Consider the following 22,997-nt stretch of genomic DNA (forward strand, 5'->3'; position numbering starts at 1 on the left):
TCGTAGTGTACTATATGTGTAGTTATATACACATAATGTAGCTGGTATATGCATTGTCGTGACAAAGAAGCTAAAGTGTAAAACCTAATATACTACTTTTTGAAACGATCCATAGCTACGTTCAAGTAGTTCGATCCAGATGCATTGATCATGAAAGAAAAAGAAATAGAGCAACGGCATGAATATGATACGTAGGTGCACAAGCGCGTGCACACCGACACACGCGTAAGTGCGTAACCCAGAGGCCAAAGCGAGAAAAATGGGCGAGGAGAGACAAAACGTCTGAATCGAACTCCGCCATGCAACGACTGACATTGCAGTGAGACGTATAGCAGATTTGTGTAAAGAATCATCTGTTTATACATACATGATTACAATTTTATTTCCCGCGTTTACAGATGTGCCTGTCATTATTTGTTAAAACTGCGTCTTCGAAATCACTGCCTGGAAATTAAAGTGGGAACGATCGTCATCGCATGCTCTCAATTTGTTCAATCCTCTGCATCACCGCGTTCGCTGCCGCTGACACCAGCTCGGCCAAATCACTGCATGCAGATCCAGAGATCACCATTAATAATAGAAAACGATTCTAAGAGAGACAGCTCTTTTTATTTACAATGGTGTTGCTGTGGTCTAATCAAATCCCTTTTCCCCACCTATCTATTATTGGACAAGTATAATTAGTTCCGCACAATTCCTATACTTCAGTGCCTGAAATCGATTTCAGGTGACCCGCTCCCACACACCCGCTTCGACGTAGAACACGGTGGCATGGCTAGGGTTTCCCAACTCTGACGCCCTCTTTGTGACTCCCTCTCTCTCTCTTCTTCCTCAACTCCGGCGGGTTTAGAAGGGCCTCGCGGGAGATAGGCCAGTCAGGCGATGGGGACGGCGGGAGGCCGGCGATTAGGGTTCTGGCTATGGAGGAGGCAGTCGGCCTAGGTCAGTGCGGGGGCGACAATGGCTGTGGCGGTGGCAGAAGGGGGAAGGGAAAGAAGGTAGCGGCCGCGGGCGCGGTAGGGTCTTGCCGGAGCTTCGTGGCCGCGGCCGCTCCGGCGAGACCCTACCTACGTCGCGGCGGGGCAGCGGTGGCGATGGCGGTGGGGTCGCATGCTTTGGGAAAAAGAACGGTGACTGACCTGAGGTAGAAGACAACACAGTGACCATCGGATGTTCATCCAAACGTTGGAATCCATCGCGTGAGACGAAGCCTGTTTTGAGGCGACTGAAGTATAGCACATCCCTTTCAATGGCGCGTGCATGGACCCATATATAGAAGATTATTAGGAGTAGCTAGGTCAGGTCGGCGCGTTACGTACCCTGTGGCTGGGTCGTAGGCGAGGCCAACGGTGTACTTGGCCTCGCGCAGCGCGACCCTGAAGCGCTCGACGTCACGGGGCGCGTGGGTGTCGACGACGGCCTGTGGCAGGACCAGAGCGGAGGGCTTGACGCCGTAGAAGATGGGAACGATCACCTTTCGCGCCTCCACCAGCGCGGCGAGCTCTTGGAGGCAGAACTCGGAGTCGAGGTATTGCTCGGAGAAGATGGCCACAGCCACCTTGCACTGGCTCATGCCATGGTTGATGCCCTCCACCAGCCTGTCCCCCGGACGCAAGGACATGCTGTCCAGGAACGTGCGGACCCGGCCGCCGCTGAGCTGCAGCAGCCGGTCGTGCAGCAGGCGCGCCACCGTGTGCCTGGTGTCCACCCCGCGGTGGTTGATGAACACGTCGTAGTACGGCGGCGGCGCCTTCACGCAGCCGGACACCTCCGCCTCGTCGGCGGACGACTCTACCCGCCGCGCCTCCGCCGACGACGAGGCGCTGTTCCCGGTGGTGGCTGCGGCCTCCGCTGACGCGTTGAGGCGCACCGCTAGCGAACCGCTCATCGAAGCCTCCGCCGACGAATGAAGCTAGATCGACCAACGATCAGGGAACAGTACTCTGGGTGATACAATGCCCGGGGATGAGTTTTATAGCGGCAATTGGCAACAACGTACGTGTGAAAGCGTACGCTCCTTGGTGAGGAAAAATCTCGGTCCATTTTGATTCTGCATTTGAAATTTTGAATATACATCTATGACGCGCACGGTTTGTCCCAGCGCTTCGTCGCTGAACATCAACATCGAGGTTGTGTACTTGTGTTCAAACGTGTCCGCGGATACAACACAAAAGCCAGCAGGAATCAGAAAAGGCGTGCAGGTGGTGCTCACCGAACCATTGAAAAAATAAGGGAAAAGCTAAACATGAACGGGTTGTTTTTGTTGTCTGTGCTCACGCGTTTTGCCGGCCATCGGAATTTTTGCTCACTCTTATCTCATCCATCGGATGCTTTGTTCTGTGTTATCATCGTGCAAGTAGTTTTGTTTCTCTAGTGAGAGACACCCACACACAGCTCTGTTTTTTATTTTCTGGGAACCGCACCCATTTCTTCTTGCCGTCTTCATTTCGGTGAGTCTTATCCGCCAGGCAATGTATAGGGTATGTCATTTCAATCATTTCCCTTGCTTCTGTCTTGTTTTTTTTTTCTCTCGCTGGATGCATCAACGCTAATGGCCAAGCTATTGGCCCACTATGATTGCCGTTGCTTTCACGAATACAATGGGTGCGAAGAGTGCCAATGGTTTGGTAATATTCAGTTTCCTGCTGCGTTGAAGCATCCTATTATCAAGGTGGTTTCAAGGTTGGGAGCTAGATTTTATTGGCCAAATTCATCCTCCATCGTTAATGGGACATCACTTCATCTTGGTCACTACTGATTACTTCACAAAGTGGACTGATTTGTTTCTTTGAAGAATATGACACACAATAATGAGATTGAGTTTATTACTGATCGTATCATATATGATTCGGTATCCCTCAGACATTATTTACAGACCAAGGGACCTCTTTTGTGTCAAACAAAGTACGGGATTTTTGACGAATTCTATAAAATTAAGTTGCTCAATTCATCTCCATATTATGCTCAAGCTAATGGCCAAGCTAAATTGAGCAATAAGACTTTGATCAAGCTTATCAAGAAAAAAAATTGAAGGCGATCCTAGAAGGTGGCATGAAGTTTTGTATGAAGCTCTGTGGGCCCATCGCTTGTCTAGACATAGTGCCACTAAGGTCACTCGTTTTGAGCTGGTGTGTGGGCAGGAAGCCATGTTACCGGTCGAAGTGAATTTGAATGCATATAGATTAGCAAAACAAATGATTATCTGATATAATGTACCATGGTATGATAATTCACAATATTGATGAGGTAACCTATAAAAGAATACAAGCTTTGAAGTATATTGAGAAAGACAAGGCTCAAATGGTCATCGAGTTGGAAAACAATTTTACCACTTGGGAGGAAGAGCAACAAGTTTGGCAAATTGTCACCGAGCTGGGAAGAAGGTCCATTAAAGATGATCAAAGTGATATTCAGAAATTCATACTTGCTGGAGACATTGCAAGGTGATCATCTCCCAAGAACAATTAAAGGCCATTTTGGACATGTTCCCCTTCGGCCATAAAAATCTTATTATAACCAGCATTACCATCAAGGAAACTGATAATGCGATGTCTCAAAGCATCATTAATAAGCATATCGGCTATAGACATAGGATATTCATCTTTTAAAGTAGATATATTAAGATCTCTAAATCAATACAAACTCACAACTTTTTGGTGTCTTTCTTCTCAATGGGTACAATATTAGAGACCCACGCCACATATTTGCATGGCTTAAAGAAATCCGCTTCCAACAACTGATTAATTTTCTTCTTTAGTGCAGTTGTATATTATAGAGTTGAAACTGCACATGTGTTGTTTGTGAGTCCTAAACCCATGTTTAATGGGAAGCCGATGCTCAACAAGCTCGCGGCTCAATCCAGACATCTCAGCATTATTCCATGCAAAACAATCAACACATTACTAGAGAAGCTCGATTAACTTAACTTTATAATCGGCTTCCAAGTTTTGGTTTACAAACGTTAGCCTTGGCGCCATCCGCAATACCAACCTTTTTCGATAGTTCAGGCGACGTAAAACCTTGTCCTATTTTATTAAGTTCATCAAAATCGTCAATATCCTCATAGACATCGGTCTTAGAAGTTCAATACCGCTCAACACGATGTTTTAACCACTCTAAATTAGAATCCACTAGTAACTACATGAAGATATTGAGCCAATTATTAATCAGCTTCAAATAAACAGGTACAAACCTCTCTCTAGTGACACTAATGATTGAAAATCAACAAGGTTATGCTCAGACAAACAGGCAATACCATCATGCCCCTGATTGAAGATTGGCCATGGCAACATGGGTTGATGAGTGTGCGTGAATGATCTCCGATTCACTCTGTTAGCCACCCACAAGATGAGGAACGGGTGCAGACTGGAAGGAACACACTAATTGACATGGACCCAATCGCCCCTGAGAATTAAGTTGTAGCTCCCTTGCACTTATGTAACAAAGAAAACAGTTTATAATGTTTTGCTCCTAATGGTGAACACACCATCGAAGCAACCTCCCTTGGCCGGAATTAGCTCTCCTCTTGCAATGCCGCTGATCGTCATATTAGTCTTGATCAACTCCTCATCCGTACCGCCAAGCTTCTTGTAAAGCGACTATGGCATTAAATTTACAATCGCTTCATTATCCACCAATATGTTATGGATTAATTGGTGTGCCATTAATGTGGCCCTTCACACGTAGTGGCTTGAGATGATTCACGGAGTCTTCGGGATTGTGTCGCAAAGTTGAGTTGAGTCATCCTTGCATCGTTTCCCACAAAGTAATAGTCTCAAGACAGATCCTTCCGGAGAGGGCTCATAATGGACCATCTCCTCCTCTCTACCGTCGTTAGGCACCTTAGAGGCCGTGGGAACCACATGAGATTCAACGGGACTGAATCACTCGGAGGCGTGTCGGTGGTCGCTGGAACAAGCAACCAGCTTGGCCAGTTTCGGTAGCCTCTGCACAGGAGCCCGACAAATCCGTCCTGGCTGGATCCAAGCCGATTTGGCACGGTAGCCTCTGCACAGGAGCCCGACAAATCCATCCTGGGCAACTTCTCCCACGTAAGTTGGCGGCATTGCCCCGTGAGCACGTTGATCGAAATTTCGAGACAGTTCCTGGATTTAGCCTAAATTTACACTAAGAAACAAGGATAACATTTTTTGAACGAATGTAATCCATTATTCGATGCACCTACAGTTCAAACTTATATTTTCTGGAAAAATTCAACAAAACAAAATAAACTATAGAAATATGCCAAACGGCAGTAAAAATGTCCCAAAATTAAACATGTTGTTTGTGGTAGTGTACTAAAGCTTCAAAAAAAATTGGTGGCAAAAAACAAAAAAAAAAATATTTTGCCGAGTGCCTAGGGTTAGCACTCGGCAAAGTAATAACTTTGCCGAGTGCCGCCCAGCTGGCACTCGGCAATGAGCTGCTGAAATTTTTTTAAAACTTCGCCGAGTGCCAGATCACGACACTCAGCGAAGAAAATTGACTTTGCCGAGTGCCGCCGATCTGGCACTCGGCAAAGCCGCCGTTTCCTTCAACCGCGCCCGGCCGGCGCACTCTCTGTCTCGCTCTCTCATTTCTCTCTCCCTCTCACCTCTATCTCCCTCAGCCGCTGCCACCGCACTGTGGTGCCCCGGCCACCCCGCCTCCCCGCCCCGGCCACCCCGCCCCGGCCACCGCGCCTCCCCGCCCCGGCCACCGTGCCTCCCCGCCCCGGCCACCGCGCCACTGCAGAAGAGAGGAGGAGGAGGCAGGGGAGAAGAGAGGAGAAGGGGAGAAGAGAGGAGGAGGGGAGAAGAGAGGAGGAGAAGGAGAAGGAGAGGAGAAGGAAGGTGCCGGCCTAGGCCCGTCGACCCTCACGCCGCTACGGTCATCCCCGCCGTCGTCCCCGCCGTCATCGCCGACCCTCGTCGCTGCCATTCTCGTCGCGAAGGTATGCCCTACACCTGTAGTAGTTAGTAGTAGTACTTAGTAGTGTTAGTAGTAGTTAGTAAGTAGTAGTGTTAGTAGTATTGTTAGTAGTAAGTAGTGATAGTAGCAGTGTTAGTAGTAGTAGTGTTAGTGTTGGTAGTAGTTGTAGTGGTAGTAGTACTTGTTGTACTACTTCGATACTTTCATCTGCATGGAAAGAGAACTAAAGTACATGGCTCGTCTTGGTATATATATGTTTGTTGGCCTTCGTGCCTATGTTTGGTATATATGTCGTTGTTGGCCATCGCGCCTACGTTTCTTGCAGGTTTTGGAAACCTCCCCGTGCAGGGGAGGTGATGCCGAAATTTTCAATGGATTCTAACCTATTGCCTTTTTATGTAGGAGAAGGACCCGTGGTAGGGACTCGGCGACGCTGATCGTCTTCATCAGCGCTGCTGGTCTGCCTGCACCGCATCGCCTCACCACTGCACCAACACGTCACTGCCCCGCTAGCCTGACTCCACCGCCACCCTAGGTATAACCCCCTCCTCCTTTGCATGTATGTTTTATATGGTCACGTAGCCCAGTTAGGCGTCTCCCGTTCGAAAGAGATACAGTTGGAGGTATGCAGATCTTTGCATATATGTGACCGTATCTCTTTCGGATTGTCCACGTATTTTGGACAGCTCGCGGATGCGTAGATGAGGTTAGTTTCCATGGTTCGCTCTGGTCCAAGACAGACTTTCGGCATCACCTCCCTGTTGTTCTCTAGATACACAATCTCCCTTGCAGGACGTGTATCGGGAGAACAGCGGGGAGGTGCTGCCGAAATTCTGTCTCGGATAGGAGCAGAGCATTGAAACTGACCCCATCTACGCATCCGCGGGTGGTCAATATTACGCATTCATTGGTCATTCTTGAAATAATGAAACGATACATGATGTCTGTATGCAGGACTTCTTTAGGTGCGACGAAGGGTTTGAGGACCGGGCGGCGTGAGTGCAGGACAAGGTCTGTAGGTCCTGACTCTCGGACCTATACCATGAGACGCGGCTCTAGTGCATCATCAACTACAGCGCTGACGTCCTTGGTTAGGTGGTGAGGAAGGCCGATGCCAGGACCAGGACGCTCACCAAGGAACAGTACCTCTTGGTAAGTACAAAACATTAATATTGACTCCTTCCATGAAGAATAGGTAGGCTTCATTTCATCTTCTGACATATTAATAACTTGATGGCATGCAGCAATGTCCTGATTGGTGCGCCAGGCACCGCCTCTGCTGGGAGGCCATTGTGGACAGGTGGCTCTCAGAGGAGTGGGCGGAGAAGTACAACATCCGTCGAGACTGCCGCCTGCAGATGGGTGGGGCGCCACACCACCAAGGCAACCGGAGCCTCAGCGCGTACACCCGGACATGGGTAATCTTCTTTGTGTTTTCATCTTTATTTATTTATTCTAACGCTCAATTCTCATTACTTGTAATTATCTTTGTATTTTCCTCGCAGTCCCAGGCGCACCAAGGCCAGGAATGCAATGAGTTCATGGCGTACGCCTGGCACACAAGGGCAAGGTGATGGCCCCGGAAGTCACCTACAACCCGGCGGATGGGCCTGAGGCATACACCAGCGCGAGCGTCCACAGCAAGCTTAGCGAGTACACCTCGGCGGCCCGCGAGCGCCATGGGGAGGACTTCGATCCGGCCACCCAGCCCCTGGACACAGACCTCCTGATGAGGCTGGGAGGAGGGAAGTAGCACGTCCGGTACTGGATGGCGAACAACACAGTCGACTCCGCCTCTGTTCCCAACCTCACCGAGATTCGAGCAAGGAGCACGAGCTCCTCCCTCCCCATACGCTCTCGGCAGTAGAGCTCACAGCAGCAGATGGCGGAATTCCAAGTTAGTACTATTTTATTCGTCGTTCATTACTTTTACACATCTACCTTGCCTTTGCATTGTTTAAACATTGTGGGTGGAATGTTGCAGGCCGACTTGCAGAGGTTGGAGGCCCAGCAGGCGGCCCAGGAGGAGGCCCATCGGCTGCAGATGGAGGCTGTACAAGCCCAGAGGGTGGCCGAGACGTAGAGGCTACAGGACATGTTCAGCTTCATGGCGAGCCTTCAGACCTTGCCAGGTGTGGTCGTGCCCCAGTCGCTGCTCGCTCCAGTTGTGGCTCCTCCTCCTCCTGTAGGGACTCCGGTGATTATATATGGTTGTTTATTCCTTTAGCTTGTGCGACCCTCCTGTAGATACTCATGAATTCGCTTCTCCTTTGTGCAGCAACAGTCAGCGGGTTCGAACCCAACTCCTCAAGGTGGCCCTTCTCCACAGGCCGGGTGGACAACTAGCCCTCCTCAAGGTGGCAGTTCACACTCCGGGTGGGGAGGCTGGCAGTAGGTACCGTTTATTTGTTTCTTTTTATGTTGCATGGACTTGTGTTAGACTTAGCCTTATGTTGGACTACTACTAGAGACATATATATATTGTGATGGATATTGTCATGGATAATACGAATGTATGATGGATTATGGACAATGGATTTGTATGTGATGTATTATGGATGGTGGATGTGTATGTGATGGGTTATGGATGTGTATGTGATGGAATATGGATGTGTATATGATATATCCTGTGCTGTGTGTTGATATATATGTGATTTCTTTGTTTGCGCTGATGGAAAACAAAAAAACAAAAAAATAGCATTTTTTCCCTCTTTGTCGAGTGCCACACTCGGTAAAGATGGCTTTGCCGAGTGCCGTGACCATGGCACTCGGCAAAGCTAGGAACCAGAGACCCAATTTCCCAGCTTTGCCGAGTGCCAGAGCTATGGCACTCGGCAAAGATTTTTTTTAAAAAGAAAAAATTTCTTTGCCGAGTACAAGAGTATGACACTCGGCAAAGAATTTTCAAAAAAAAAATTCTTTGCCGAGTGCCGCTGAGGTGACACTCGACAAAGAGGCCGTCAGAGTTGACGTCGGTTTTTTTTTGCCGAGTACTGACGTGACACTCGGCAAAGGCTTTACTGAGTGCCCAATATGTGGCACTCGGCAAAGAAACCTTTGCTGACGGGTTCTTTGCCGATTGCTCTTTGCCTAGTGCGGCACTCGGCAAAGCCTTTACCGAATGTATTTCGGGCTTTGCCGAGTGCCGCAGGCACTCGGCAAATTGCCGGTTTCCAGTAGTGAATATAAGCACCGGATCCAATCATCAGTTGCATGCTCCGAGGATTCATCCAAATATATATATAATTCTTTAGAGATAGAGAAGAGAATCGATCGAAGCCCCCCTCCGTTGTCCGTACACGGCTTGACGAGTGAGCTGACGCAGGCTCTCACTGCTGATCGACCTTCTTGAGGATAAAACTTGTACATCCATCTATTGTTGATAAAACTTGGATGACTTGTTTACTAGTGATCAACTAATTAATCAATAGTCTGGGTCTAATAGTGCTCATATATCTATCCTAATTAATGCATGCGAGAGCGCGGCTGCATTTGCAGGTCAAACAAGAGTATGTATGTAGCCGCGCGCGTCTGACTCACTCGCGAACCTTGTCTTTACCTGTATAATTTTATGTAGCTACGACTACGTACCATGCATGACCACGACACCCTGAGATCCTCGCGTGGATCCTTACCGTGTACTCCAACTCCAAGTCTCTATCTATATCTATCAGTAGTGAACAAACAGACACGGGTCCTGTGATTTCTATTAAAGCATGGAAAAAAGGTACGACGTACCTAGACGGCTCAACCTATGCCACACTGTTTCGTCAGATTCTTTGTTTTCTGCCTTTTTTTTGTTTTGACAAATTTGTTTTCTGGCTTTTGGTGGATGGTCATCGTGCATGCTCAGATAATCAGATGAGTGCGTGCATTTACACGCCTTCATGGAGAGGGAGAAGACGACGACCGCACGCGCAAAGAAGAAAACGGGGAAGAAGCGTGAGGAAGAAGACGATTAGGATGGTGACTGATGGTCAAGCAGGATAGCGGGCACCTGATATGGAGACAGACCCAATTTACTGTGGGGAGGCATGGTTTTTTCCTTCCACTTTTCATCACTTTCTACGGCGTATGTATCCTTTTTGATAGTTAGAACCAACCATGCTTACAATGCAATTACTACGTCAGATTTGCACATCACTGTCGGCCTCATCACTACCGGATTTGTGAGAACCGGCAGTGATGTACCTTCACTGCCGGTTATGAGCTTGAAAATAAAAAAAGGATTGGTGCTGGGCTAAAACTGGCAGTGAAGGACCACCTCACTGCCGGTTTTTGGCTTGAATCGACAGTGTTTTGGCAGCACTCATCACTGCCGGTTTAAGCCAAGAGCCGACAGTGATTGGACATTATCACTGTCGGTTCTAGCCAAGAACCGACGGTGATAAGCCTACAACACAAAAAGGCTGCAGCCGTCCTCTCCTTACTCCTATCTTTCATCCCGAGAACAGAGGCGCGCGTTTGGACTCTTTCCTCCATTGTTGCGGCTGCTCTTCATCATGAAGCTAGTGCTTGGATTTTGAAGAATGGCTTGATCTTTTTGCTTTAAGGTTAGTAACAAACATCCACTCCTTTGATTTTGTTGCATAATTAGCTTCGTTTTGATGGCTACATTGCTTGATTCTCATTCTAGTTCTTTCTCCATTCTAGAGAGCACTTTTTTAATTGGACATTTGTGCAAGGCTCAAATTATGGTGAATCCATCATCCAAAAGGTTAGTGTTTATGAACACATTTAAATTCCTAGCTAATTATTCCATGGTGGTCAAGATCATCATTGTTAGTATGTGATGCTATAATTAGTTCTTAGAAGTAGAGTAGAATAGTAGTTCTTCAATATTGTGCAATAATTGTTTTTTACTAAGATTTTCAATTTTCAGGGCCGAGGCTACCAATTTTAATTTTTCAATAATTAATGTACAATAATGTTTTCCAAAAATCGTACTTTCGAGCTACAATTGTTGTTCATGAAGCTCGATTTCTTATTAATTCTTTGTAATTAATGTCTCAGTATTTTTTTGTGCAGAGATGGATCGAGAGTGGATGCATCTGTCCCGAACGGACAAGTGGTACATGCATGGCGTCAGCCAGTTTATCACCGATGCCAAAACCCATGCTGGGAATTGGAACCCTGTCTTCTGCCCATGCAAAGATTGCAAGAATCATAGGAACTTTCGTCAAATTGAGTCTATACGATCGCACTTGATTACCAGGGGGTTCATGCCAAACTATACGATATGGACTATGCATGGCGAGGTTGGTGTGAATGTTCTGTAGGGAAACGATGATGATGTGGACATGCCTGACGTAGCCATCCACGATGCTGACGAGGCACCCGGTGTCAACATGGAACCTATGGCCACAGTTAATAATGTGTTTAGGAACAGTCTAGCTAACGACACCGAGGATAACGATGGCATTTCTCAGCTGCGACGTAATGTAGAGACCGGAGGTCTTAGTGAAAGACAGTTGAGAAAGCTAGAGAAAATAAGACAAGATGGCAAAACACCATTGTATAGGAATTATCCAATGAGCAAACTGGAAGCCGACATCATACTGTTAGAGTTCAAATCGACAAACGGATTGAGCGATAAAGGCTTCGATCAGTTGTTAGGTATAATAAGGAAAATGCTCCCAGAAAAAAATGAGTTACCAGAAAAGACATACTTGGTCAAGCAAATGATCTGCCCCATCGGCCTCGAGGTTGAAAAAATCCACGCGTGTTCCAATGATTGCATATTGTACCATGGAGAAAAATACAAAGACTTGGACAAGTGCCCTAAGTGTGAAGCTCCATGGTACAAGGAAGGGCCGTCAGATGAGGGTATCAAGACCAGAGGAGGTCCCATAAAGGTCGTTTGGTATTTCCCTATAGCTCTCCGGGTGCATAGGCTGTTTGCATGTGCAAAGTCGACCAAGCTGTTGCGCTAGCATGGCGAAGAGCGTAAGAAAGATACAATGATGAGGCACCCCGCCGATGGGCATGACTGGAGGACTGTCAATACTATGTTCTATAAGGACATCGGTGGAGAGGTAAGGCACCTTTGGTTTGCTTTAAGCACAGATGGGATGAATCCTTTCGACCAGGTTAGAAGCAATCATAGCACCTAGCCAGTGACGCTCTGTATATACAACCTTCCACCTTGGGTCTATATCAAGCGGTCGTACATCCAGATGCCACTACTGATCCAAGGGCCAAGACAACCTGGGAATAACATCGATATGTTTCTAGAATCAGTGATCAATGAACTAGTGGAGATGTTTAAAAAGGGTGTGCCGGATGTTTGGGACGAGTACAAAAAGGAACATGTCACAATCAAGGGAGTACTTATCGTTACAATCACCGACCTGCTAGGTCGAGGTTCGTTTGCCGGAGAGAAGACAAAAGGCTATACTGGATGTGTCGAGTGCTTGGACGACACCGATGCGGTAAATCTGCCAAACAACTAAAAGATAGTTTATATGGGACACCATAGGTTCCTACCTAAGGATCACCCTTACCGCAGGAACAGAAAAGATTTCAACGATACTATTGAGAAACGCTTAGCTCCAAAATATCAAGACGGGCCTGTGATACTTCGAGAACTCAACAAACTGGAGGTTGTCCTTGGGAAGGGGGACAATATAGTAGTAGCGCCTGATGGAAGCATTTGGAAGAAAAAATTAGTTTTCTAGAAACTATCTTACTGGCTATTTCTGAGTGTACGCCACTGTCTTGATCCCATGCACATCACTAAAAACGTGTGAGCTAACACTCTTAACACCTTGATGGACACCGGGGGGATATCGAAGGATTCACTAGCCACATGCCTAGACATGCAACACATGGGAATCAGGAAGGAGCTGCATCCTATGGAGCTATAGAATGGCCAGTTCGAACTTTCGGTTGCATCAAGGACATTGAAGAAGGAAGAAAAGCACGGACTTATTTCTTTCTTTAATGAACTCAAAGTCCCGACGGGCTACTGTGCGAACCCGAAGAGGCTAGTGAATATGAGAGAACTCAAGTTCAACTATGGCCCTATGAAGGCCCATGACTGTCATGTCATTATGACTTAGTTGTTCCCTGTTGCCCTGCATGGTATCCTCCCCCCAAAGGTCCGTGCCCCAATTATAAAGCTTTGCTTGTTCTTCAACGCGATCTCAAAAAAGGTCATTGATGTGTCCACGTTAAAGCAGCTGTAGCGAGACATAGCCAAAACTCTCGTTAGGCTTGAGATGCATTTCTCGCCGACTTACTTTGATATCTCATTGCATCTGCTCATTCATCTTGTTGACCAAATTAGAGCCCTTGGCCTAATGTACCTGCATCAGATGTTCTCTTTTGAAAGATTGATGAAAGTTTTCAGGAGGTATGTTAGGAACAGATTCAGGCCAGAAGGGGGCATGGTTGAAGGATGGTCAACGGAGGAGGCCATTGAGTTCTGCACATATTATCTGTACATCAAAAGAGTCGGAGTTCTAGAATCTCGTCACAAGGGAAGACTACGTGGTAAAGAAATGATCGGGGAGAAATATGTTACAGTAGACGACCCTATTTCTTTCAAACAGGCACAGTTCGCTGTGCTCCAGCAAGCCAAGGGTGTGATGCCATACATTGACGAGCACAGGCAATCGCTACAAACTCTATATCCGAGTAGGTCACAGGCTTGGCTGGATAAAAAACATAAGGAGGAATTTGTCAGCTGGTTATGAAATCGCTTGCTTGAAATAAAGTTGGGTAATCAACTGGATGCCTTAGCCAAGGGACCTTCGAGTATATATCTTAAGTACCAAGGGTATAAGATCAATGGATTCACATTTTATACAAAAAAGCAAGATAGAAAGAGCACATACCAAAATTGTGGTGTTCGTTTTGATGCTCACGACGAAAACGGCAATGTGCAGGCGACATACTATGGTTTCATAGAGGAGATATGGGAGCTAGCCTATGGTTCGTTGAAGACAACTTGTTTTTGCTGCCAGTGGGTCTGGCTCGTGGAAATCAACACTGACAGCGAAGGGTTCACTACCGTTGATCTCACTAAGACCACATACAGAGACGACCCCTTCGTCCTTGCAAGAGATGTTATGCAAGTCTTCTATGCAAGTGACAGCAAGATAAAAAGGAGGCTAAAACTAGTCCTAGAAGGAAAAAAGAAGATTGTCGGTGTCGATGGAGTGACGGACGAAGAAGACTACAGGGGCTATCAGGAAATACCTCCATTAGGGGCGAACGTACTCCTACCTATCCTTCAAGAGGATGACGAACCTGCTTACGTATGAATTAATCACAATGAGGCCCTCATTGTTGATGCACCTAAAGATAGTTAGATTATTGTTAACTATGTAATAATTATGCAGACGTTGTATCAGTAACTCGTACTGAATATTTAATTTATATTTTGTGCGCATCTCTACAATTTAATTATTGACTATATAATCAAATATTAAGATGATGTTCATAAACACTATTATTTGATAATTATAGAACATTAATTAATTATTATAGAATTAAATAATCAAGACATAATTTTTTGTGTTAATTTAGAATATAAACTAACTGCATTATTTCTATTAATAAATAAATAAAGAAAAAGTAAACTAAGTGAACTCCCTATCCTAGCTCAGCGGTTAAGGCCACGCACTTTGTAGTCTTAGACCCGCGCTCGAATCCTAGGTGGGCCAAACTTTTTTAATTTTGCATTTATTATTTAGTAGTGCATTACGACAGGATAAAAGAAAAAGAACAACTAATTCTAACGTAATCCCTATTCTAGCCTAGTTGTTAAGGCTCGAAACTAAGAACCCTGGGATCTAGGATCGAATCCTAGGCTCGGATTTTTTTTATATATTTTTTATAAAAAGGCTACGAGACTATGATTTTTTTTATATTTTTTACTAAAAGGATGCAATGGCGGTAGGGCCTTTCACAGCCGGTTTTGGTTTTAAAACTAGCAGTGATAGCGCTACGATGGCAGGCTCCAAACCGATAGTCATTTTTTTAATATTTGTTTACTAAAAGGCTACGATGACGGCAGCCACTTCATTGCCGGTTTTGGTTTTAAAACCGGCAGTGATAGCTTCTATCACAGTCGGTTGCTCAAACCGACATAAAAGGCCTAATTCACTGTCGGTTTTTAAACAAAAACCAACAGTGATGTATAGATGCTCCTCACATGCCAACAGTACTGCCATGACCACAACAGTTGGAACACTGCTTCCACCTACCCCGACAACTTTAGTTCAGAAATAAAAATATACCACGACTGTTGGCCCCTATAAAATGGCCCTCGGCCAGGAGCTAGCCTCTCCATGCATGTTGATTTTAGCTAGACCTTATTAGCCATGATACAATATTTTTCTCTCACAACAAACCACAAATATCGTTATGCATCATAGTCCACCAAAATGGTGGACACATGAGGCCACATTCACTGTCGGTTCTACTTAAAAACCGGCAGTGATGTCCATGCCCCCTATATAAAACAAACTGCCACCCATATACATCGATCCCACCTACCTACGAACTCTCTCAGTCTTATTTCTCATGTTTCACTCTCACTTCTGAAGACATCCACTCTCTCTATGTTATTTGGTCATGGCTCCTGTATTTTTCAATGGTATTGATATGTTGTCTTCTCCAATATTCTATCTATATTCATTTGATTTATATTTATATTCATGTTTCTTTGCATTCTATATTTATATATATTCTTATTCCTTACATTCGATCTATATTTAATTGTGTTGCCATATTTTACTTGGAAGAATTTTTTGTGCATATATTTTATGTTTAATTTTTTTTTGAATTTATCGATCAGGTGGTATGAACAACAGACCTCCCCCGCCACAAGAACCAGGTTTCCGCCCTGACGATGAGCCATTCGCTCCTAATGTGGCTATTCCACGGTTCCCTATTCCAGCTATTGTATAAAATATTTTCCAAGATCTTTTGTTGTTTAATGCTAACAAATAAGTGTAATTAGTTTAATATTATTGTTGCATGCATATATGTCGCAGACTATATCCCCAACAGATTGACTGCGAACAGCACTTAGCCAGTTCTTTATCTCGGACATCGTCGAGAACACGACATCTAATGCAAGTGGTCGGCTATGGACGTGTGAACTTAGTTTTTTCATCCCTGTGAGGGGTTCAAATCATCAGAACCATATCCACGGGACGGGAATACAGAACACAGACGTGATAAGCGCCCAATTAAGTGTTGTGCGCATCTATTTAGAGGCACTTCGACATATGTACTATGATGTGCTTGATTTCTTGCACTTTAAGGCACCTGCTTTGAATGCTGGTGATATCCCCATCCCACAAGCAAGCGAATGGTTTGCGACCTACAACCATACAGATGTGGTAAAATAGTCACTTATACCTGAGTCATGGTTATTTGTTGTTTATTATTGTAATAACATTCTCTATTTTTTTTTCTTTTTCTCCGCATGTAGATTGCACTATAGGACCTTACCTATGCTTCATGTGGCTTGTGGACCGTTCTAGACCAAGCTACGGTGCAACTCGGGTACGATTGGGACTTCTGCAATGGAAACCTCGACCAGCTCACTATAGAAGGACGCTAGTACTGCATAAGGATTACTAACAGGGGCAGTGGTCGTTCAGTAGGTTACATCTATGTCCGACCATTCTTTCGGTATTGTGAGGCACGAGAGAGTGCACTCATACGAGCATTGGACTTCATCGATACAAGAGGATACATAATCCGTTACATTAATTACCATATGTGGCTACGGAGGCATGTTAGTGTGCGTGGCCCGATCGATCCCGGCAGTGATTCCGATAGTAATTAATGGTTATTTAGCTAGGTTTTCAAGGTCATAGTTTAATTAGGTTCTAATTTTAATATGTACGGCTTTGTGTGTTTAATTATTGTCATGCATGTAATTCGTATAATATTTATTGGGTAACTAGAAATATACATTTCGGTGTCATATTTGTCTCAAAATTATTTTTAGGCTTGCACGTGCCATGTGTGAAGGAAACACCTAGTTTGGGATTTTTCGGAGATGGTTTGCTACTTTCTGAGGTTTAATTGAATTTTCGCGTGACGACACCGTTTAATTATAGGTTGAACTGAGTCTACCCACGAAAAGATCTGGAATGGTGCCAAACTTTTACACAGGCTCTAATGTGCTCTAGGGATAAGAATTTTGTGGAGGTGGATGAAAAAATCTATTGGGTCCAAGATGAAATTCACTCTCTTTTGTCTCATTCGGCACAAAGAAAAATATAATAAATAAAAAGTCTTACAAGAAAGAAAGATAACACTTCTTTCACCATGACAATATATAGCAACTGTACCATGTATCAACAAGATACATGTGTGCTGTTTCAACAGTAAAATTTGGACTATTGTTTTAGAACAACATACTGGTGTGCTACAGGCATGGCTAGTAGACACATTTTGTTGCTTCCATAGATCTAGCTTACCACTGGAATCCAGCAATTGGACTTAACTCAGCTATAATGACAAGGGAAATAATGATTGAGAGAACATCTACATTTGACACTACACTGAGTTATCCGGATTGGCATTGCCCCAAATTGTGTATTCAGGAGGGAACATATTTTTTCTATTCAAAAGTAGCCTTATTAGTAAGGTAGACCAACAATTTATACAGTTTAGGAGCATGCTGGAAGAGCAAAATGAAATCAGTAGTTAGCCACGTGCAATAACTACGAAGGCTTGTCACAGAACCATAATTACTTGGCTAAAACCATGTTTTCTGTTACAGCAGAAAGAGAAAAACTCAGGAACTATTTGTCAGGTTTACTAGAAGTAATAACAAAAGAAGCATTGTTTGGATGCAGTCAAACACATTCATAAAGATGCTTCACTCCTTTTGTGCACCTGTAACAGACGAACAACTAGGAACAATTATTGTTGGAGAAGTGATATTTAAAGTAATGTTTCGATTAAGGACTAAAGCATTTGATTGTCAACAAAATTTGTGAGAAAAGAAAGCTAAGATCAAACAAAAGAATTCGATGGGGTCCAAGCTGCAGATAAATGAGAAATTTAAGGATGGTACTGATGAACTACCTATCACTATTAATGAATAAATTAATGTCATAAATTAATCAAAGTACTAACTCTTGTGTATCAGTAGTTAACTGAATAAGTGAATCACTCAATTATAATTTTATTAATAAATCAAACTATGGAATGTGTTTCTAAATACTATTTTTTAGGATTAAGTATATTTTTGGTCCCTCAACTGTTGTGTTGGTCTAATTTTAACCCTTAACTACAAAACCGTCTAGTAGCAGTACCCCAACTATCAAAACCGTTCACTTTTAGCACTGGGGTAGAGGCAAGGTTGTTCTGACCGACATTGAGCGGTTTTGATGAGCCATCAGCCAATAGGAAAGCTCCAAGCAAGCAGTGCCACTGCGCCAGGCAGCAGCAACACAGCGCATCCACTCATCATCGACTCATCATCCAAACACCCCCGGCCACGGGCGGCTGCGCTCGCTCCACTGTCCTGCCCCCCGCGCGCACAACACAAGCAACAGCAGCCCCGATGGCCACCGCCGCCGCCGCGTCCTCCACCAGAGCCTGCTTCCTCTCCCCGCTCCTACCGCCACGGCACCCGTGTCATTTCCTTAGGCACCTCGCGCGCGCCGCGGTCACCAAGCCCGCGCCCGCCTCTGCCTCCTCGCTCGCCCTCCCCTCGCCATGGCCATTGGCATGGCTACGGTGGCTCCGTGAGCTAGTCCCCGCCGAGGCTGCGGGGCGGCTGCTATCATCGGCCGTGGGCTCCCTCATCATGGCGCTTGCCTCCGCGTCGCTGGTCCTTGGCGACACCCCAGAAGCTGCAGGCGAACAAGCTCGCCACCGTGCGCCTCTTCCAGTAGAGCACACCCTCCGTCGTCTACATGACCAACCTCGTTGTCAGGTGGGCCTCCCTGTCCCCGTCCCAAGGCTCGTCCGCCATGGATGCGGCAGCTTGCTCACGCTTGCCCGACAGCAGCACGCGTCTCAATCGCGCGCGCTCTAGTCGTCGAACGCGGCACGCGACACAACGGCGTTGGCGTACTCAGTGAGGAGCTCACTGAGGTCGATGGCCACACCTCCGGTGCCGACACTGGCCTAGGCGGCGACGCGGGTGGCCTCCTGCTCCCGGACGTGGCGCGCGCTGAGGAGGTGGACGATGCACACGCGCCGCGCCAGTACTCGTCATCGGGCGCGAACGTGATGTCATGGCCATAGATGAGGCGCTCGGCCATGGCACTCCGGGGCCAGCTCACGAACGCTAGGTCGCGCGCCCGCATCGCCTCTTCGGCGGCGGCCACGGAGGGCACCACGACGGTGGGCACGCGGCCTAGGCAGAGCAGCAGCACTGGGTAGTGCGTGCGTGCCAAGGATGCCAGCGAGCGGTGTGGCAGCGCGCCTAGCAGGTGGAGGTGGCCCAGCAGCGGGATACCCCGCGGTGACGGCAGCAGCGGTAGCCTCTGGCCATCATGGCATGACGTGGGAGCAGCAGCACTAGCGGGCTTCTTTTTGTCACCGGCGACGACGACGAAGAGGACGTAGGCGAGCGGCGTGGCGATGAGGACAGTGAGCAGGAGGGCGATGGGAGCAACTTGTTGTTCAAGAGCCATGTTTGAGCTGGCCGAATGTGCATGGAGTCAACATAAAAAATGCTCTCTTCCTTTTTGTACATGCATGGAGCCTTTTGCTACCGGACCCACTGCTTATCCATGATTGCCATTTTGAGTGGACAAAAAGTCAACATAAAAACCGTTCAATGTTGGTCAAAACAGCATTGCCTCTGCCCCAGGTGCTAAAAGTGAACGGTTTTAACAGTTGGGGTACCGGTACTAAACAGTTTTATAGTTGAGACTTAAAATTAGACCAATACAATAGTTGAGGGACCAAAAGTGGACTTAATCCTATGTTTTATTGTCACGTAGTAGGCTAGGATTTCTTGACCACCTGTTTTCTAGAACAATCCTAATGTCTGTTTCTAGAAATAAATATTTATGGTGATAGCTAATTGGTTAACCATCAATTGTTTATCAGAGCATCTGCGGCTAATATGTTTTGCCTAACATATCTAGTTGGTGACACTTGGACACTTGAGAACCAAAATAGAAGTGATAGCTTGATAATCTACAATAAAATGGCTTCCTAGAGAAAGAACAAAATACTCAACTTTAGAGCCATAAAGGGATGGAGGGACACCAGTTCAACACTCTGGTACCGCTCTCTTTCTACTCGTTCCGGGCTGCATAAGCAGAACAAGGATGAGACCAACATCATCTGAAAATTCTCAGGCTACAATTTTCAGTCAGACAAATCAATTTTAGCATAGGTGGGCAGGACATGTTCAGATCCTGGTCTTAGAAGCACCATGCCTGCAATGAACATCGTAATGGGGTGGGCGCATAGGAGATAAATTTTAGTGTTTCTCCGGCAATTAAACTATTCATGAATCATCAGTCTAACTATACACTCATACATGATGCCAAGGCCAAAGATTAAAGCAAACTAGCTTGGTTCCTAGGGTCTAAAAAAGAAAAGAAAAGAAACATTCTTTGATATTTGCAATGTATATATGTGTAATGATTTTTGCAGCATGCTACTGTGCTACTATTAATAAGGCCTTATGGCCTTATTAGTAGCATGTGTGAGATTGCATAAAGCCATAAACATGCATATGAGAAAACTATAGAAAAAGTTAATATCTGCTAGGCATTTGAACGAACATTTGACATGCAAGTTGTTAACACAGTACATTTGGCATGCAAGTTGTTGATTTCTACTCAAGTTTTTGAAGGAATTGCAACTTAAGTTGAGCGATGGCTCATTGTTTATAGTTTTTGTGATCCTTTGCTCTCAGATCTTTTATCTTGTTTAACCATAGTGCAAGCTAATGAGATTCAAATATTGTAGTAAATTAAAATTACAAAGAGTTCCTAAAATTGTAGTAAAATAAAATTTAAAAAGGTCCACTTATCTGACATTGTATGATTTCTATCAGCTTTAGACTAAGTTTTAGCTATGAAATCGGAGAAACAAACAATTGCTATATTTTTTACATCATGAACATTTTCTATTTAGTTGTACTATGTATGGTTTCTCATAAAAAATAGTGTAGTATGGTTTCGTTGCTTGTAGCAACACACGGGCCAGGACCTAGTTCATGTAAAAACAAAGAAACTGAAATGTTCTGACAGTCTCATTCTCTTGATGGAAAGTAAGGTGATGCAGTTGCTCAACCTTAATTCATCTGTTTAGTGATCTTCACTGTAGCAAGAAACATTTTTCTATCTTTGGTACTGATTTTTGAGAAATATTCAGCGATGTGATATCGGTTGCTGTTTGTACCTGATTTCTTGCTGGCAGTCAACTTTTCTCGACAATATTTGCAAACTGCCTTCATGACATCACCAACCTCAACCATCCCAAACCTTAGATCTTCTAGTTGGCATCTGGGATGAATGGTTGTCGGTGCTATCACTGGTTTAGATGTTTCTAAAAGATGACAGGAGATATCTGTTTTCAAAATGTTTCTAAAATATGACAGGAGATATCTGTTTTCAAAAATGGCATATAATTAGCATGGTGCAATCACAATCCTAACTCAGTAAAAAGAGAAGAAGTTTCTGCTGCCTATTAAGATTAAACTACATACAATAGAACTAGGTACTAACCCATCCTCTCGTGCTTGCTAAACTCACAGAACTGTATGGAAGTGTTCTGCACCTTCTGAAATGTGCAAGTATTGAAGCCAACTAGCCTAGGGCCCACTACATGGACAGGAAGAGCACCTGCACAACCAAAATGGATAAAAGCTTTGTGAAAGTATTTTCTTCTATACTTCTGTACACTGCCGCTATACACCATAATACGCAGAGAGGCAGCAGTGGTGATGTATCAAACTATTGAATAAATGAAAAGTATGAACATTTGGATGTACCTATACGTTGCAGCTATGAGAGGTCCAACTTCAATGCCACCGAGTCACCGACCACAGAACAATCAGCACAATCAAGGGTCACAGATAACACATATGACAACAGAGTGGAGTAGATAGCAATCCTGAACAGCCCCAAGCACTGAGAAAACATAGATGGCCTTCCCAATTATCTTTGAGACAAGCACATAGATGGTCTCCTATCGGCTGTCAGGTTGTCAACATTTTTCGTATCTCTGATACAACCTCCCATGACGACTTTTTCTTCTTATTGAAAAATATACTTGGTCGAATAGCCGATGATAATAACCCATGGAGAAAAACTCAATGTGACCTCGACAATCGAACTAGCGACGGTCATCGGCTATGTTGATCTTCATTGGCTTTATGTGATTATTCTTGAAATTCCACTGCTATACCATAAACTAATATCTCACTAGTCTTACATCCTTGTCGATCGGCTGCAGACTCCGTCAGTTTGAAGGGTAAGGTCTTGAACCAACAACCGATTCTATCTCAAGAGAGGTGATTGGTCTTTGTCCGCTTGGAGAGTAAATGCGTCATCGACAGGACCTTCCTCGCATGGCAACTTAAAGAAACAACAATTCCTTGCTTTCTGGTCCGCTTTTCAATAAAGGCCACTAACAGTAAAATGCCTTCATGCGTATGTAAAATAGTCGATCTCCATTAATCCATGTCATGTACGCATCCATGAATAGTAAGCCAATGTAAAAATAGCCGACCTCCATATATTAGAATAATCATTATTAATTTGATCTTCTCTTGCTTACATCGGTTGGCATAACAATGATATACTCCGAGCATCTTATCGGCTATTAACTTGATACCTTTGTTCTTGGTTTCCACAATATTTAAACAAACTCTGAGAACCTTTCAATACTCGGAGCCGATTTTCTGTATGTTGATAATAACTTATGGCAGATGGTTATTGCTCAAAATCACTCGGCCGATGGTGGGGTAATTTGAAGAAATATTTCCTTAGCTTATTGGCTATCTATAGCAGCATGTAAACCTAACCTGTGCAAACCTGAGTTCGGAATCTACTTCTTTCTGTTGTGTATGGACATATGCAAAGAATACTTGGCAATTATCCTTCCTTCTTTGAGTTGAGCATCTCCATGCAAAA

The 22,997-nt window shown here is 44.9% G+C and overlaps 2 protein-coding genes and 1 long non-coding RNA gene across 3 annotated transcripts; all 3 read right to left on the bottom strand.

Annotated features, from left to right (window-relative positions):
• Positions 1–469: 469 nt before the first annotated feature.
• On the bottom strand, positions 470–1,888 carry LOC136548196 (probable 2' cyclic ADP-D-ribose synthase BdTIR). The gene is made up of 2 exons (XM_066539805.1): positions 1,320–1,888; positions 470–545 (listed from the first exon to the last, which is right to left on the bottom strand). Exons 1-2 carry the CDS (start codon positions 1,886–1,888, stop codon positions 470–472), a joined length of 645 nt encoding a protein of 214 aa, XP_066395902.1.
• Positions 1,889–18,924: 17,036 nt separating this feature from the next.
• LOC136548197 (cytochrome P450 71A3-like) lies at positions 18,925–19,532 on the bottom strand. Its single transcript, XM_066539806.1, has 2 exons — positions 19,090–19,532; positions 18,925–18,982 (listed from the first exon to the last, which is right to left on the bottom strand). The coding sequence occupies exons 1-2, from the start codon at positions 19,530–19,532 to the stop codon at positions 18,925–18,927; spliced, it is 501 nt and encodes a 166-aa protein (XP_066395903.1).
• Positions 19,533–19,831: 299 nt separating this feature from the next.
• LOC136551094 (uncharacterized) lies at positions 19,832–22,033 on the bottom strand. The gene is made up of 4 exons (XR_010782439.1): positions 21,854–22,033; positions 21,588–21,704; positions 21,262–21,429; positions 19,832–20,158 (listed from the first exon to the last, which is right to left on the bottom strand). It is a non-coding gene; the product is annotated as an uncharacterized lncRNA (long non-coding RNA).
• Between the last annotated feature and the right edge of the window lie 964 nt (positions 22,034–22,997).

The sequence above is a fragment of the Miscanthus floridulus genome, chromosome 4 (assembly GCF_019320115.1).
Source record: "Miscanthus floridulus cultivar M001 chromosome 4, ASM1932011v1, whole genome shotgun sequence".
NCBI classification, from domain to species: Eukaryota; Viridiplantae; Streptophyta; class Magnoliopsida; order Poales; family Poaceae; genus Miscanthus; species Miscanthus floridulus.